A 15627-nucleotide genomic window follows, 5' to 3' on the forward strand; every position below is an offset into this window, starting at 1 on the left:
TGGTAAATATATTGTAATATTTACGATTACAGGTAAGAACCCCCCCGACCTGTGGTTTTTACCTCTTTTGGGGGAGTCCGAGCCTTAATCAGGGGGGTCAGACCCCCCCAAACCCCCCCGTAATTCGCACACTGAGAAACATCACTATTGATTAACTATTTTTAGCATCAGACATGTCATGCATATATTATGACATGGTGTTCCCCCTTTTAGCCTACTATACAAGGGGAAAGGGGAGGGGCATCCTACTGTAGGTTTTTGTGCACCAGCAGCGCGCGAAGAGCAAGGACAAAGATGGATATTCACGATTACACGCTACGTAGTTTTACTAATCTTAATGTAGACATTCCGCACCACGTGGAGACATATTCTGATTACATTCTTATGATTGCCTCTATGCTGTCGATTTGAGAGTTACCTTCGCTAATCCGGGCAAGAAAAATACAAAATGAACAGAGTGACGCGACAGTCGCCATAGATCAACCATACTAACCAAGGTGAGTTTGATCATGAACGTGTGACGAAAGGCAGTGAATGAACGTACAATTGATAGATTTTGGAAGTGATATTGTCAATGATTATGCATTTTGTAGATTGGTAGGCCTATTCCGTATTGTTTTCATTAAACGTAATATGTGACTGTCGTTAATATAACACACAAATAGCCTACACCAGTCAAATTACACGAGGCGCATCAAATAATACACTTGTGTAGCCTGTGTGAAAGAGGAATTCGCGAACTACGCATTTCACCATATTTACGGTGACATGTCTTTAGCATCTGATGTGGTATCGGTCTTCAATCTACACTACGATGTGCCATTACAAGGTTGCCTGCAGAGTGGCTACATCTAATGTTATTGAGGAAAGTATGGCTATCAGGTAGAGAGCAGGTCATATTGTCTACTAGGCCAGACCATAGCAGATCGGTGCCACATGGATAAACCGACGCAGTCAGGGATTACCGGCCGGTCCAATGAAGAGTGATTCCGTTTGTGTCATCCGTTATTGGTTATCATACGGGTGTCTGTAGCCCACTATCAGGTAAAACAATCAGCATGTCCGCTCAGCGTGTGTTACACATCTTAACGCACAAATACATGTGTGTATTAAGGGTGTTTAGGCTACTTGTCTTCAATTTGAATACAAAACAACTACGCTAAAACGAAAATGCTAAACCAAATCATTACTGAAATGGTTGATTTGACACTATAGTAAATGGTCGCATGCTCCGCTTGGATTGACAAATCATAGTTGAAGTAAACAGTTGTCATTTCAGGAAGTAGTAGGGCAGGTGGTGCTCAAAAGCTGATGAAATTGAGCAGCTGTCTCAGGGGTTGTGGTGGCACGGTGAGGTGTGCGTATGAAAGTCTACTGTGCTTGTTATTTGTCAGAACTTTGTGTTTGAATTAGAAGAAGAGCTGACTAATTTCACGTCTGATCTAAGGCAAGACAAAGCTTTTCCTTTATAGTCGGTCTAGCCTCCTACACACACACACACACACACACAGTCTATTACTTATTCAGGAGACAAAGAATTCCCTGTTCACGGGAATCCGGAGCTTTAAGCTGCAACCACCCAACAGCAGCACATATTTAACCCAGACATTGGCTTCTAGGTGTTACACCTACACAAACACTATCTCTTTCTCACTCACGGTCTCTGTAAACCTTAGACTCAAAGACTTTGGCCTGATCCAGCAGACTTACTGAATTTGTGAGTACTGATCTGCATTTGTGCATTTGTTTAGTAGAGGAGAGAATGTTTGTGTGTTTTGATCAGTGCATCTGCTTGGGAGTCTTCACATATTAAGCTGTCAGCAATGATGTGTTTCTAGAAAACCGTTGAATGAATAGACACAAAACGTTTTCATTGCATGTGAAACATGCTAAGAGTTTATTTATTTGTCTTGCTTCCTGCGTCCTGTTCTCTCAGATTCTTGCATTTCGCTCACGTTTCTGACATTTGTCTTTGTGACACTGCATTGAAAGGTCAGTAAATCTGCAGAAGGTCTTTGTTCAGCATATCCATTCTGAAACAAATGAGCTACTTATTCAGTGAATGCTATAAATATTATTTGAGAAAGTGGTGTTTCCCAGGAAGGGGGGGGGGGGGGAAAGGCCAAAGCATTTTTTTCATGCTGGTGAAATTGCACTTTAAAATATATATATTTTTGGGGGCATGTTCAGCTTTATTTGACAGTGACGGGTAGAAAGAGGCAGGGACAGAAAAGGCCTGGACTGTAATCTTACCTGCGGTAAGGCATCAGCCTTCATTGTTGTCATATTATAACATAGAACATATCAGAATGTTTTATTTGAAATGTTTAAATACATTTTTGCTTGCTTAAAGATCCATAGGTCAACTATTCTTATTTAAAGTCGGGGGATGTCCAGCACACTTAAGAGGTGAAAATGTCGGAAATATATTGCAAAGCTTTCAGTCACACCGTCTTTTTCAGACCGAGACACAGACCATGTAGGGTCGACCAAACGTGACACCCCAACCCTTTAGGCTACACATTCCTTAACTCTGTTGGCTTTTTAATCCTTTTAATCACCTGATTCCATCACCATATGCTTGGATGGAATTTAAATTAGTTTCCCCTGTCCTCCATAAGCGATTTCTTTAAAACAGCTGAATTTTAAATGCAAATTAGAACAGGTGAATGCTTTAGTATTCGTCCATGGAAATTTCCAAGGTGTGCTGCCTTTGGGACCATGTGTTTGTTATATCACATGATTAGGTCCTCTGATATCAGCTACAGTCCTTTACCTTAGTTGGCCACTCACAAGGTCTCAACCTCAAAAAGACCTTGTGGTCAGCTGGAAACGCTTACCCGGTCCTCAGAAACAGCCTTGCCAGAGACTGTGTCACGACGACTTGCCTGCTAATAGTTCTCTCTATCCCTCCGATAGAAACCTTGTTGAATTTGGTGCTAGTGAACCCCTTTGGACTCAATTCCAGCAACAAAGCCTCATCAGACCAAATTAACAGAAACCATCGAGTGCTTTGTAGAACTGGGTTGGTTTATTCTTTTCCAGAATATCAGTTGACTGGCTTTTCCACTGAAATGGAAGGTGCCATGGGGGGCTTTTAGTGTTAGCCTATGTGATGCATCTCATGATTTTTGTGTGTCCTTACACACACACACACACACACACACACACACACAGTCATCAGTTCTGGCTCTCTGCTTAAAGCATGTTGCATAGTTAGGCTTTAAGGTTTTTGGGTTAAACATACACAGAACTGCTACTGTACATGTAAATTGTCTTCTGTTTTGCTTTACGAACCATCTGATCAGCTAGTGTATTTGATCTAATCTGCACAGGTTTTAGTTCACGTTTTCTGGTGTGTTGTATCAAGTATTGAACTGATAACGTATTAAAACATGTTTGGCAAGTGGATTGTACCAGCAAAAATATCTTGTCATGTACAGCAGGAATCCTTTTTCTCACTCTACATTCCTCTATCAGTTGTTTGTCACAGATCATGTGTGTGTATGTATGAGTAGTTTTAGTGTGTTGTACCTGTGCGTCACTTGTAGTCACAAGTAAGTGGCGTTCAAAATGACTTAACGTAAAAAGGTTCTAGTTTAACTGGCCTCGCCCGGTGACAAAGTGCACATTTTCCAGAGGAGAGGGTATACCAGCACGCTGACCGTAAACACACAACACCTGAAACCTCCCCCAGAGCTGCCTGATACAAGGATGCTGTCTAAGCCAACCAGAAAGCAATTAACGTTGGCCTATATAGGTTATTTAGTCTGCTTATTGTCTTCATTCACGTTGTTACTCTTGGTTGAATAATTTTATATTGTGTACGTAATTCTTTATCTACAATTGTGTGTGTTCAGATAAAAAACTAATGTGGGGAAGGCAGTGTTAAAGTGAAATTCCTTATGGTTGGGTTTGGATTCAGGTGTGGTTGAAAATAACATTGCTCTGGCACACCTGTAAGTTTAAAAGATCCTTTCATGGCGTGTAGAAACCTGCCGACACCTCTCCAAGCTCCCTTCCAGCTCCTGTCGCGCACACTCGCTCACAGAGCAAATCAAAACAAAACCGCTCGCCATGTCTCGTCTCCCAAAACCCAGCCTGGTGCTTTTGTGTTCCTCTGCGGACAGGATTGTCAGTCGGCTGTGACCTTGAACCACGGCCGTGTGAAACGATTTGGACTTGTTTGCTCGTCTCGAATGCAACGACAGCACTGACGGGACTCGCATGGCGTTTGTCTGCATTGGTGAGGTCAGGAGGGTGTGCGTTTGTCCCCTGTGTCGACAAAGCCAAGTGTGTACACATGGGGTGGATTTCCAGATTCTTGCTCAGCGCACAGACAATGGGGTCAGAGGGGGAGGGTGGACCCAGGGGTCAGCTCCTATGCCAAGGGCTTTATGGAACTGACTATTCCTATTGAGGGCAATGGAGTGTGAACAAGAGATCCCCCCTCATCCCTTCTCTTGTTCTCTATCCGTCGCTCTCCCTTCCCAGCATCTACTAAAGAACGGCCTCTGTCAGCTATGTGTTAGAATGCAGACCTTTTTAGCACCTTTTAAATTGCCTAGAGCGTTTTCTACGTTGACCGAGCAAACAGCAAAAGGCTATTGGAGGAAAGTGAAATGTCAGCCCCTGTTCTGTAAGATGCCAAAGGACTTTCTTGTGTTGTATTTCTTTTGTCGTTACAGCATCTAGTTTGAGCGGACCCTTCTAGAACGAGATGAAAGGCCGGACTGACGCCCCTCAGGACAGGTAAGGGTCTGAATCCGGCGAGCGTTTGTTCCTTAAATGGTTCATTCTTGTCCCACGAGCGAATAAAGCTATGAAGCATGTGCTTGACTTCTCACTCTGTCAGCTTGGTGGTATGAGTTGGCAAACTTCATGGAAGGATGAGTTTTCTGAAAGCAGAGGTTGGAAGAGAGTTGCTGCTGTGGTTAATACTTTTCTCCTCGTTAGCAGTTAAGAAGACACAATGATTCTCATAGAGACACGATATCGATAATGGTAAAAATACTGGAGCAAGTGTTTTTGCTGTGTTATGGTGTATTTGACTGATGTGGTCTCTGTTCCCAGGGGCTGGTTGGTGGGGATCATCTTCTTCATCCTGGGCCTAGGAACTCTGCTGCCATGGAATTTCTTCATGACCGCATCCATGGTAAACCTACCCACCAGCCCTGTCCTAATCCTGTCAGAAAATGTCCTTTTTTTGCCTCCCCTGTGGGCAATATTTGATGTAACGCGATTACAATGGTCTAATCACGGCATGTCAGGTTTAGAAAAAAGGCTGCATGCGGCATACACTAATTTTGTAGTCATTATTTTGTGGTCAGTTAAGGGAGATAAAAAACAATAATCAAGAATTGTATAGTTTAGTTATTTATTGGTCCACACAAAGAGTCCTTAAAGTCCAATGTTTTTGGGTGAGCATTCTATGAGGACTGTGTGTGATAGATTAGCTATGTTGTTGGTATGTTGGGGTCAAGTATTAGAGGAGGGATTTAGGGATTGGGACCCCCTGATGTCTGGACTACAGGCAGGGAATTTCAGCGGAGGGGGTGAAGTATGTTGATGCTAACCACTCGTGGTTAGGGCTGGAGACCCTTTTTAATTAGCTCATACACCATAACATACTCTGTGTGTGTGTGTGTGCCATTGTACAGCAGTGCATCTATTTCCCAAGGGAAATACGTTTAAATGGGGTTCATGGAAGCCTAAATCATTGTAGGTTAAGTAGCAATGGTAAGGTTCAACATGCCTCATACTTCTCAATGTGTCTTGACGAGTTGAGTAGCATCTAGTTAGCAAACCTTGAATCTGCAACTATAAACTGAAAGAATGATGGTGTTGGCAAACTATCCAACATATCTTACATTATTTTCAGTGAACAGTTGACATTTTCCCCTCAATGCCTATTTCCCACAGTCTTATGAGGTAAGAAATGGATAAACTATAGATAAGCACTTGGAACAAAGTTTCTTTTCTGTGTGTCCGTTCTTAGTATTTCAACAACAGACTCAATGCCACAGAATGGCACAACGGAACGGTCACCGTTCGCAGAGAGTACTACTTCAACAACTGGATGACCCTGCTATCCCAGCTTCCCCTGCTGCTGTTCACACTCCTCAACTCCATCCTGTATCAACGGTGAGCCATTGAATTCATTGTCCAAATGAAAGTTGAACACAAAAGTGTTTAGCACAACAATTAAACACTTCAAGCTATTTCCTTGTGCTTTTCATTCAAAGACGTATGACGTAAAGTGACGCGAGTCAAAGAAACATGATTATTGTGTGCAGGGTATCGGAGAAGATGCGTATCGCCGGCAGCCTGGTCATCATCCTCATCCTCTTCATCTTCACGGCCATCCTGGTCAAGGTTCCCATGGAGGAGGACAGCTTTTTCTCCGTCACCATGGGAACCATCTGGTTCATCAACTGTGAGTCTCCCAACACTGTGTGTGTGTGTGTGTGTGTGTTTTACAGCATGAATCTCGTGTAAGTGACATGACATGTCTGGTAGTGTGATAGTATTCCATGTCTCTCCTCTACACTGCAGGTAAGCCCGAGTGTTTGTGTGTGCTATTGTGAACTTCCTGTCATCTCTCCCAGCGTTTGGCGCCATTCTGCAGGGCAGTCTGTTTGGCCTGGTGGGTCAGCTGCCTCAGAAGTACAGCGCCGTCTTCATGAGTGGCCAGGGCCTGGCCGGAGCGTTCGCTGCTATCGCCATGCTGCTAGCCATAGCGAGTGAGTCCCACACAGTCTTATCTCTCTCTGTCGCTTTCACACACGCATGTATACACAAGCAACCAATCCCACCTCCTTTGTTGCCGAGTAACAATCAAATGATTCCAAACAACCCATGGAAGAATGGTGTTACCCGGAGAGGGTTTGGTGAATAATTGGATTGGATTTGAATGCTGCTGTTCTGACCTATTTTGTGTGCGTCATGCTCAGGTGATGCGGACTCTGAGTCGGCTGCTCTGGGCTACTTCATCACTCCCTGCGTGGGGACACTGGTGACACTACTGAGCTACCTGGCTCTGCCTCGCCTGGTAAGTCCCACTGCCGCACCTTGCCTCTCACCCCTGGCTCTAATAACACCCCGCCAGCTTACTCCTGCCCACACAGTAGAGTCGGGTAGCAAAGGCTCCAAGAGACAATCAAAAAGGATTTGAATATGCCTCAGGGTCCAGGTGGCAAACAGGGAGTTTCCTTGTTAGTCGGTTCATTCAATACATCACCAATGTTGCTTTCAGCGAATTGGACCTGTCTGTCAGGTGTGAAGAAGTTAATAATTGGTGTGCGTGCGTGTGGACAGGGGAGAGCCTGTGGAAGTTAGATGGTTTCCTCAATTGATAAACTTAAGACTAAGTGTTCTTTTTGCATGTTGGCACTGTAGGAGTTTGCCCAGTTCTACTTGGACAAAAGTAAGAGCTACGAGCTAGGGGCTACTGCCGGACTGCTTAGAGGTAAGGATGGTATTCGCGTGCACACACACACACACACACACTCACGCACGCACACGCACACACAGAAAAAACAAACAAACTAGGGGTGGGGGGAAAAATCGATCCACATATGAATCGCGATTTAGTCTTCTAGCGATTCACATCGATTCACAAATTTTCAACAAAAACAAAAAAATCTTAGTAAAAGTTTTAACCCTATTTTTGTACGAACAATTTTTTCTATTTGTCTCAGGGCTGCATTGCTTATAATAACAGAAAACTGTCATATGTTGAATGGTTGCAGTCAGCTTAAATTCAATTGCATTTGTTTTATAACAATGAGTTTACTAAACTGCAAGAACAACTACACATTTCAAGGTTTTGATGCAGTGGGATTTTTTTCTTCAACACTTAACTGCCTATCACAGTCAAATAGAAACAAGTAACACTAAACATCAAACTGGAATCAAATGTAAGCATATATTGTATAAAAAAACCAAACCAAAAAACATTTGTGAATCGATTTTTAATCGAATCGTGACCCCCAAGAATCGAATTACATTTACATTTAGTCATTTAGCAGATGCTCTTATCCAGAGTGACTTACAGTAAGTACAGGGACATACCCCCCGAGGCAAGTAGGGTGAAGTGCCTTGCCCAAGGACACAACGTCATTTGGCACGGCCGGGAATCGAACTGGCAACCTTCTGATTACTTCCCTAACCGCTCAGCCACCTGACTCCCCCAATTGTGAGCTACCACAAGATTCCCACCCCAAAAACAAACCCACACCCTCTCTCAGTGGTTATGGAACTTTAGAGCCATTTCTTGTCTCATGCATACTCGCATCAAATTGAACTTTTTAGTACTGTGTCAACACTGGGTGATTTCCCCCCCCCAACACACAAACACACACTCAATTGAATGGATTCATCAGTGCATTATCTCATTAGGTCAGTTTACCCAGTCTTATCCAATTACCCCGGTCACAGCCCCCATACAAAGACAGCCTGTCTGTAGTTCCTAGACACACAGATGGTCCACCACACTTGACAGCTGTCCTGTTGATGAGAAGAACGACACACACGGCCATATTGCCTCGAAGCAGGGTCTAGTATATGCAATGTCATGCGCTTACGTGGCAACACAGCCTTCACCATCCACCCCCCTTGCACGTCCTTTTTTGCTGGCAGAGAGTGGCGCGGTAGAGAACGGCAAGCGGAATGGCCATGCCAGCAGCGCAACGGCTAACGGCGGCGTCGAGGCCGAGGGGGAGAGCGCGGCGGGGGACAGTGGAGGCAGGCAGGCCTTCCTGGACATGGAGATGGAGGACAGGAAGCTGTCCGTCATGGAGGTCTTCAAGCAGGTATGAGGCACCATTGGTGTGTGAATGGGTGAAGGAGAGGCAGACGCATTTAGTTAATTTGCTACTTTCGTCGTCGTTGTTTCTGTGCAGACCCTTGGTGTATTTTCTTATTGTTTGCTTTCTTTTCTCTCTCTCTGTCCTTCAGATCTGGGTGATGGCGTTTTGTGTGGTGTTTGTCTTCATTGTCACCCTGTCCGTGTTTCCTGCAGTAACTGTGGATGTTAAGACCATCTTCCCTGGAAATTGGGGTACGTAACAAACTCCTGTCCTATCCTTACTAAGTTACTGCTATTTTTATTTTTTTACTCAGATAAATTTGGCTTAAAGGGGTCATTGACTGGGTTTTTCGTGTATTTCCCACTGTTCCTTAAGGTCTCCGAATAGGGTATGTAACATTGGTTGGGCTGAAAATGGCCCGGGTGCTGTTCTATGCTTCCTGTGAATTTGCTACAAAATGCTAGCTTTTCTCCTTTTATGGTATGCTCATGAATATATAGATGAGCTGCGCACTGATTGGTTGGTTTACAAAGAGTGAAGCTGCGGAGCAAAGACTCAACACGGCCAACAGCACTCACTGAAACAACGAAGGTGGAGACTTGAAATAAAAACTTACAAATAAATCTATTGTGTCTACACAACACTGTTTTCAACAGATTGACTAGATATCATTTGAAATGATTACGTTGGTTGTTTCCACTTCTGTTGTCGAAGCAAACAGGATCGACTTAGGTGGGTAACGTTAGCACTACAGCTTAGCAAACAAACTATCGTGATTCAACTCCGCTTCAGTTAGCTCTAGTTATCTTGCTGAAAAATAGATCTGGACAAACATGCATCTTGAATTGTAGATTTACATGACAACACAGGTTATTTATTTGAATGAAACACAGTCAGCAACATGAAATAACGTTAGCCCCATTGCCAATAAACTAAATCATCACACATTCTAACAATGCTAGATACAGGCAGGATACGTTAACATTGCTAATAACTGTTAGCGACAACATCATACTACAGCTTGCGTCTGTGATGAACATAAGGTCGGAACTGACGTCAGTTCGGTGGCTTTTTCAAAACCTACCGTTTTACAGCTACATTTTGTTACAATTGTGAGATTTGCATAGGAAAGAGGTGTCAATGGACTTTGGGGTTCACTGTATGTCCATTTTACCCACTGAACTGTCGTTATTCAACTGTTACAAGGTAAATTCGGTTCTGCAATCAATGACCCCTTTAAGATATAAAGAACCCAAGTAGTAGGTTTTAGTGTATGCTGTGGTTTAGGCTGTTGAACTGTACTCTGCACTCTCTTTCAGAACGCTACTTCATTTCTGTGTGCTGCTTCCTCATGTTTAACGTCATGGACTGGATTGGACGCACTGTCACCACCCTGGTTCAATGGGTGAGTCCCAAGTTCCCTTGGTTACAGAAATATGCTTTGTCACTCACCTCACAACAACAGCCACAAGGCAGCTTGTCCTTTGAGGTTCTCTATTCAACATGTTTCCTTCATAGAGTAGACCAACAAATGACCAAACATATTTTAAAAGAAAATTACAAGACTAAAATACATACATACAAAATGTTATACTGCCGCACAAATACAGATCACAAAATAAAATGGTGTATGTGCAAAGTCTTGGGTGCCTAGACTGCTGCACAGTACTGTAAATGATATATTACAATGTTTACGTAAAAGGGGGGGGGGGGAAGCAAAAGTCGGAGGATGGGTGTGTGGTGGAAATTTGGAATACAGTTATAATGTGTGTGTTTTTATGTACAATGAATGTGTTTTAATGGAAGTCTAAAGTTGGTTAAGAAGCTTGATACAATGAATGTTGATTCAACTCCATTTGGTAGAGATGCCATTTGCAGTTTTATGACACCTAACTAGGAGACGTGAAGTCTAAGAGACGGGAAGTCTGGGTGACCTGGGAGAGTTCTTGTCACCTGGGGAGGAAGAGACAGCTGGGAACTGATCAAGCTGCTCTGGCCCTTCCTGTTGCATGGGTGGTGTTAATTAAATACTTGTTTGAAGATGCCCACACAAAGGACAGTTGACCATTTGACTGGTGAACTCCTGTGGCTTTACTATCTACTGGTTTGGGGAGAGATGCCACATCAAAGAACTGTGGGACACTTGGTATGGAGTCAAACTGTCACTGAGCAGTGCTGACCAATCACAGAGTTTGCTACATTGATGGATTGACCATCAGAAGAACCATTTGATCTAAAGTTTATATAAGGCAGGGTTTTAGGGTTGTTCACTCTTCGAACGATCTGTGGCTAGCACCCCCTTCGTTATGACTGATCACAAAGTACTTTGTTAATTCTTAATTTGTACAAGCAAAATAAATGTATTGAAACCGCCATCTCTTGACTATTCAAATCTACACAGTGCCACTAGAATTTTTCCATAACAGGTGTCTAGAAGTGTTTATCTCCTTTCAGCCCCCGAAGGAGAGTCGTCTGTTCCCGGCATTGGTGCTCTCCAGGGTGGTGTTTGTGCCCCTGCTGATGCTCTGCAACGTTCAGACGCGCTCCTATCTCCCCGTGTACTTCTCTCACGACGTGGCCTTCACCGCCATCATGATGCTGTTCTCCCTCTCCAGCGGCTACTGCGTCTGCCTCTCCATGTCCTACGCACCCCAGTGAGTGACCACAGTCTGTCTCTAGGCTTTCCCTTAGTCCTGGCTCTGTCTTTCTTCGTTTCGTGGACTCGCTCTTTCTGTACTTTTCTGCTCAACCGGCTATGTGTTCTCAAGAATCCCTCCACACTGGGTCTTTCTGTGTTTTCCATGTATTTGGGTCGAACACCCAGATACCCACGCTCATGTTTTCTAGTATTCAAATGTTTTCAGTTTGAAAGGCTTTACAAGCCTAATATCTCTCCCACGTTCTCTGATATACACTCACACACTTATGTCTTTTTCTCAAACACACGCTCATCTCTGTTTCCTTGTCCCGTCAGGCTGGTGAAGCCCAAAGATGCGGAGACGGCCGGAGCTCTGATGACCTTCTTCCTGGCCTTGGGGCTGTCCATAGGGGCCGCCCTGTCCTTCCCCCTGAGGGCGCTGGTGTAGGCGGGCTGGAGCCAGCCCGTCTGTCTGACCATCTCCATCCCCTGCAGTGACAAGCCGTGGCCCAACACCAGGGGAAATCTGACCGCCACCATCTTTCCACCCAAGACAGACCCAGACCTAGATGGAACCCAACTAGATTCTAGGTATACCGGGCAATTGAACAGTAAATCAAAACGACAAACTGTCCTACACAAGAGTGCCAATGAGAGGGATTAGCTTGACAGGTTAGCTCGCTTCCACAGCACGTCGAAGCCAAAGCTAAGTGACCGTGACTAAGAACAAAGATACTTTTTTTTATTTTTTTTTATTTTGATCTGATCGTTGTCTCAATGTTTTCCGTACACTTATTCGTGTGCCGTGTTTTGCTAGGTTTAGTTCTGTAGGTATTATTTGGTAGTGTATGCCTTATGTCTCATCTTGCTGTACAAGCTTGGGGGAAAAGTTATTTATTTTTTCACAATTGGAAATCAATATTACTCTTCTGAACTCTACCAGGGTGTTCTCCTTCATGAATGGAAGATTTTATTTGACTATGAGACTTCATTTCGATTTATGAATTTAGCAAACTGACATGCAGTAAGGGAATACAGATAAGACAACATCATATCTCGGGTACAACATTGTATCATTTCTCAAGATGGGAGTCTTTGCACCTTGTCGGAAGGTTGGCAGTCACTGGGAAGTGGGTGAGCAGGCATCTTCGTTGTGGGCTCAGGGCCTGAGGTGTCCCCACCCCACGTAGCGGAACACTAGTCAGGCGTAGGACCCAGGTGTCCTGGAGGTGTGTGTGTGTGTGTGTGTGTGTGTGCCGTCCTGTTGGCCGCAGATAAAGTAAGACTGGTTAAGGAAGGTTCCGCAGGAGCTATACCAGTAGAGCACTGTTCCAGGGATGGAGAGGAGATGACCCTGCCAGATGCTGCAGACAGCCCTAGGAGGATCAGGAGAGGTGTACCAAGTGTCTGCCTGGAGAGCCGTCTGAGTTTTTTTAAATGTATTTGTTCCTAATTAAAAAGGGAGTAAGGTTAACAACAGCCTGTGTCAGAGTTTGTATATAAATGAGAGATACCTGTCAGAAGTTGTTGACGGATGGGTCCAATGTTGGATAGCATTCCATGACGAGTTCTGACTACGCTACTCTAATGGCCTGTAATTAAAGGGCAATGTATAGGTACTTTTGTCTAATACGAGTACTGAGCAAATAATTACTGCTGAGAAACTTTACATAAGAGAGGACAACCTTTTGTTTGAGTACAATAAAGTAGTCTGCGTTCATACTTTTTAATCTGCCTTTAATTTCTCTAAAGACAAAGCAGACAAGCTCTAATCTGTACTCTGGTTTTTTTCCCCCCACAACACCTGTCATGGAATACTTTCCAATCCAATGAGATGTCAACTTTTTTATTATAACAAAGTTGCTGTTACAGCACTCGGTATTGAAGTTTTATTTTGTGTATATATATATTTTTTACATTCTCTTTGTGTGTGGACTACAGATATATCCACAATGTTCTGAATGTTTGACATTCATTGAGCGCACCCCTAGCCGTACCTCTCATTGGGATTTACTGGTTAATCACCCAGTAGTATTATAATTGGAATTAAAGACAGGATGTTAAGGGTTGGCCGTCTTGACTCAACCTATCGTGAGCTATTTTGTTTTACTGTGGTTTCAGGCTAGTGAGCTTGACAGTATTCAAACCCACATCTTCCTTCCTCTGTACACCTGGAACTCACACTTCAGGTTTGGAAAATGACTCCTTACAGGTGTTGGGTATGGCGATTGTTCCAAAGAAATGAGTACTACTACATTTGGAACCGTAGCAATCTGTTCTAGTAGCATGTTACTTTGACGCATGTTGGCACAATTCTTAAGCATCATGAATTGGTGTAGACGCTTGTGAGACTCTAAAGCTGGAGGGAGTCAGATGGCTGAGCGGTTAAGGAATCGGGCTATTACTCCGGTTGCCGGTTGCAAAATGACATTGTGTCCTTGGGGAAGGCACTTCACCCTACTTGCCTCGGGGAGAATGTCCCTGTGCTTACTGTAAGTTGCTCTGGATAAGAGCGTCTGCTAAATGACTAAATGTAAATGTAAAGCTGGGTTTTTAGGAGATGTGTAAAAGTGTGCCGTTTGCTTTGCTAAATTTCTAGGAAAGATGGGGGTTTCCTGCTTGATGTTTCGGTTCCAAGCAGTAGGGCCGCATTTTGCTTTTGAACTTGTAACTAGAAATGTTGCTCTCCAAAAAAAGTGGCAGCTGTTTTGAAGTGCAGTTGGTGTGAAGTTAGTTGGCGGCCAATATTGGTTTTCACCTGAATGAATAATATTTTGTATTATTTGAGTTTTTCTCTGGGTTATGTATTTAAACCAGTGCTAAGTAGCAAAGGTTTTAATACAAAGCCCTGAACAGAAATCTCAAATAATAGTCTGACATCTGTAACTTTGTTTTGGGCCTTCCCTTTTTCTGCTTTCCAGTTTACATATTACCGAGACAACAGATGTCTCAGTCCAGTCTTTTCTGCCCCAATAAATGTAAATGGATTCCCATTGTTAGAAATATGAAAAGCTGCTAAAATTATTAATGCTCATGGACATACTCGTTTTTTTGTAAAGCGATGCAGTTGTACATGTATTCATTATTTTAACCGTACTGACACAAACTATACATATCGTTTATTAACTTTTTTTTTTCTTTTTTCACAAATCTACTTAGTTTACTGACTTAGAATTATAAAAGTTTGCTTTTAGATTAGTTTAATCGATCAAATTGTGAGTTTTCTTGACTGCAGTGAATTGAAATGGTGTACTCTTGAGGGATGTACAGTAAAACGAGGTTGTGTGTGTGTGTGTTGTTGGCATTGAAAGTATGAACCTTAGGGTTTATAAGGGCTTGAACCTGTGCTGAGCCTGTTCAAGAAGCCAACCCCTCAAGAGGAAAGAAACAGGAAATATTGACAGTGGTCCAATCCTGAGACATCTACAACGGTGACTTGGCAGTTTAGCAGGGGTTGTTTCTGGCTTGTCTGTGTAGAATTAGGACTTCTGGTAGACCATTGAGTGACAGATCTACTTTTGAGATGCAGATTTACCATTGCCATGAGTATTGGATCGAATTGAAAAGATGCAGATTAAGATTTTTCAAGAACTAGGAAGCAGATAATTCAGATGCGAGTTGTAGCCTACTTTGTGTACAGGAAACTGTCTTTACTTGAGGAGCAAGTTGGACCAAATTACTCCTTTGTTTTTTTTTTACTACTCAGTTTTGAATCAGAATAACAGTACTTGAATTATTAGGTTTGTATAGTCAGCAATAGTATAGAGGTAACTTGATTGTAATTAAGTCTGGAAATGGCTTTGATACCTGTTCACATTTCTTTTTTGTTCAACAATTATATGAAGCGTACAAAATGTTAATATAACATTTCCATACAATTGGATATACCATCCTATAGAAGGGTGATATGAGAGCTCAGTTAAGTCTAAAATCACACAGCAAAGTTGCATAAAGAAATTACATTCAAGACATAACATGCAATGTAGCTTTGTGTTCTTTTCAAACAAAAAAGTTGCCAATGATCTTGATGTAATCTGTTTCGTATTGTTGTAATCTCCATGGATGCAACCATGGATCTGGACCTCTAGATGGATGATCGTACGTCATGAACATTGATGGGTAATAAAATCATGGCTATGCATGTACTGTATGCGTCTTCATATTGTGTGACTGGATTTT

At 43.0% G+C, this 15627-nt stretch overlaps 1 protein-coding gene across 2 annotated transcripts; it reads left to right on the plus strand.

Moving 5' to 3' along the window:
* Positions 1 to 256: 256 nt before the first annotated feature.
* On the plus strand, positions 257 to 15476 carry LOC134009860 (equilibrative nucleoside transporter 2-like). Of its 2 annotated transcripts, none has more exons than XM_062449604.1 (13): positions 257 to 497; positions 4689 to 4752; positions 5074 to 5155; positions 5999 to 6144; positions 6297 to 6436; positions 6609 to 6743; positions 6954 to 7051; positions 7399 to 7468; positions 8641 to 8813; positions 8959 to 9061; positions 10130 to 10215; positions 11265 to 11464; positions 11785 to 15476. In XM_062449604.1, the coding sequence occupies exons 2-13, from the start codon at positions 4721 to 4723 to the stop codon at positions 11894 to 11896; spliced, it is 1377 nt and encodes a 458-aa protein (XP_062305588.1). In that variant the 5' UTR covers positions 257 to 497; positions 4689 to 4720; the 3' UTR covers positions 11897 to 15476. The 2 variants fall into 2 exon arrangements, with proteins under 2 accessions (XP_062305588.1, XP_062305589.1); XM_062449605.1 differs by lacking the exon at positions 257 to 497 and adding an exon at positions 1026 to 1044.
* Positions 15477 to 15627: the final 151 nt, after the last annotated feature.

Source organism: Osmerus eperlanus, chromosome 23, assembly GCF_963692335.1.
Source record: "Osmerus eperlanus chromosome 23, fOsmEpe2.1, whole genome shotgun sequence".
Classification (NCBI taxonomy): domain Eukaryota; kingdom Metazoa; phylum Chordata; class Actinopteri; order Osmeriformes; family Osmeridae; genus Osmerus; species Osmerus eperlanus.

Excerpts from the sequence above, each read along its gene's own strand:
- LOC134009860 (XM_062449604.1), top strand. The coding sequence starts at position 4,721 with ATGAAAGGCCGGACTGACGCCCCTCAGGACAG. Across the intron at positions 7,052-7,398 it reads ACCTGGCTCTGCCTCGCCTG|GAGTTTGCCCAGTTCTACTT; the intron begins GTAAGTCCCACT and ends TTGGCACTGTAG. Across the intron at positions 10,216-11,264 it reads TCACCACCCTGGTTCAATGG|CCCCCGAAGGAGAGTCGTCT; the intron begins GTGAGTCCCAAG and ends ATCTCCTTTCAG.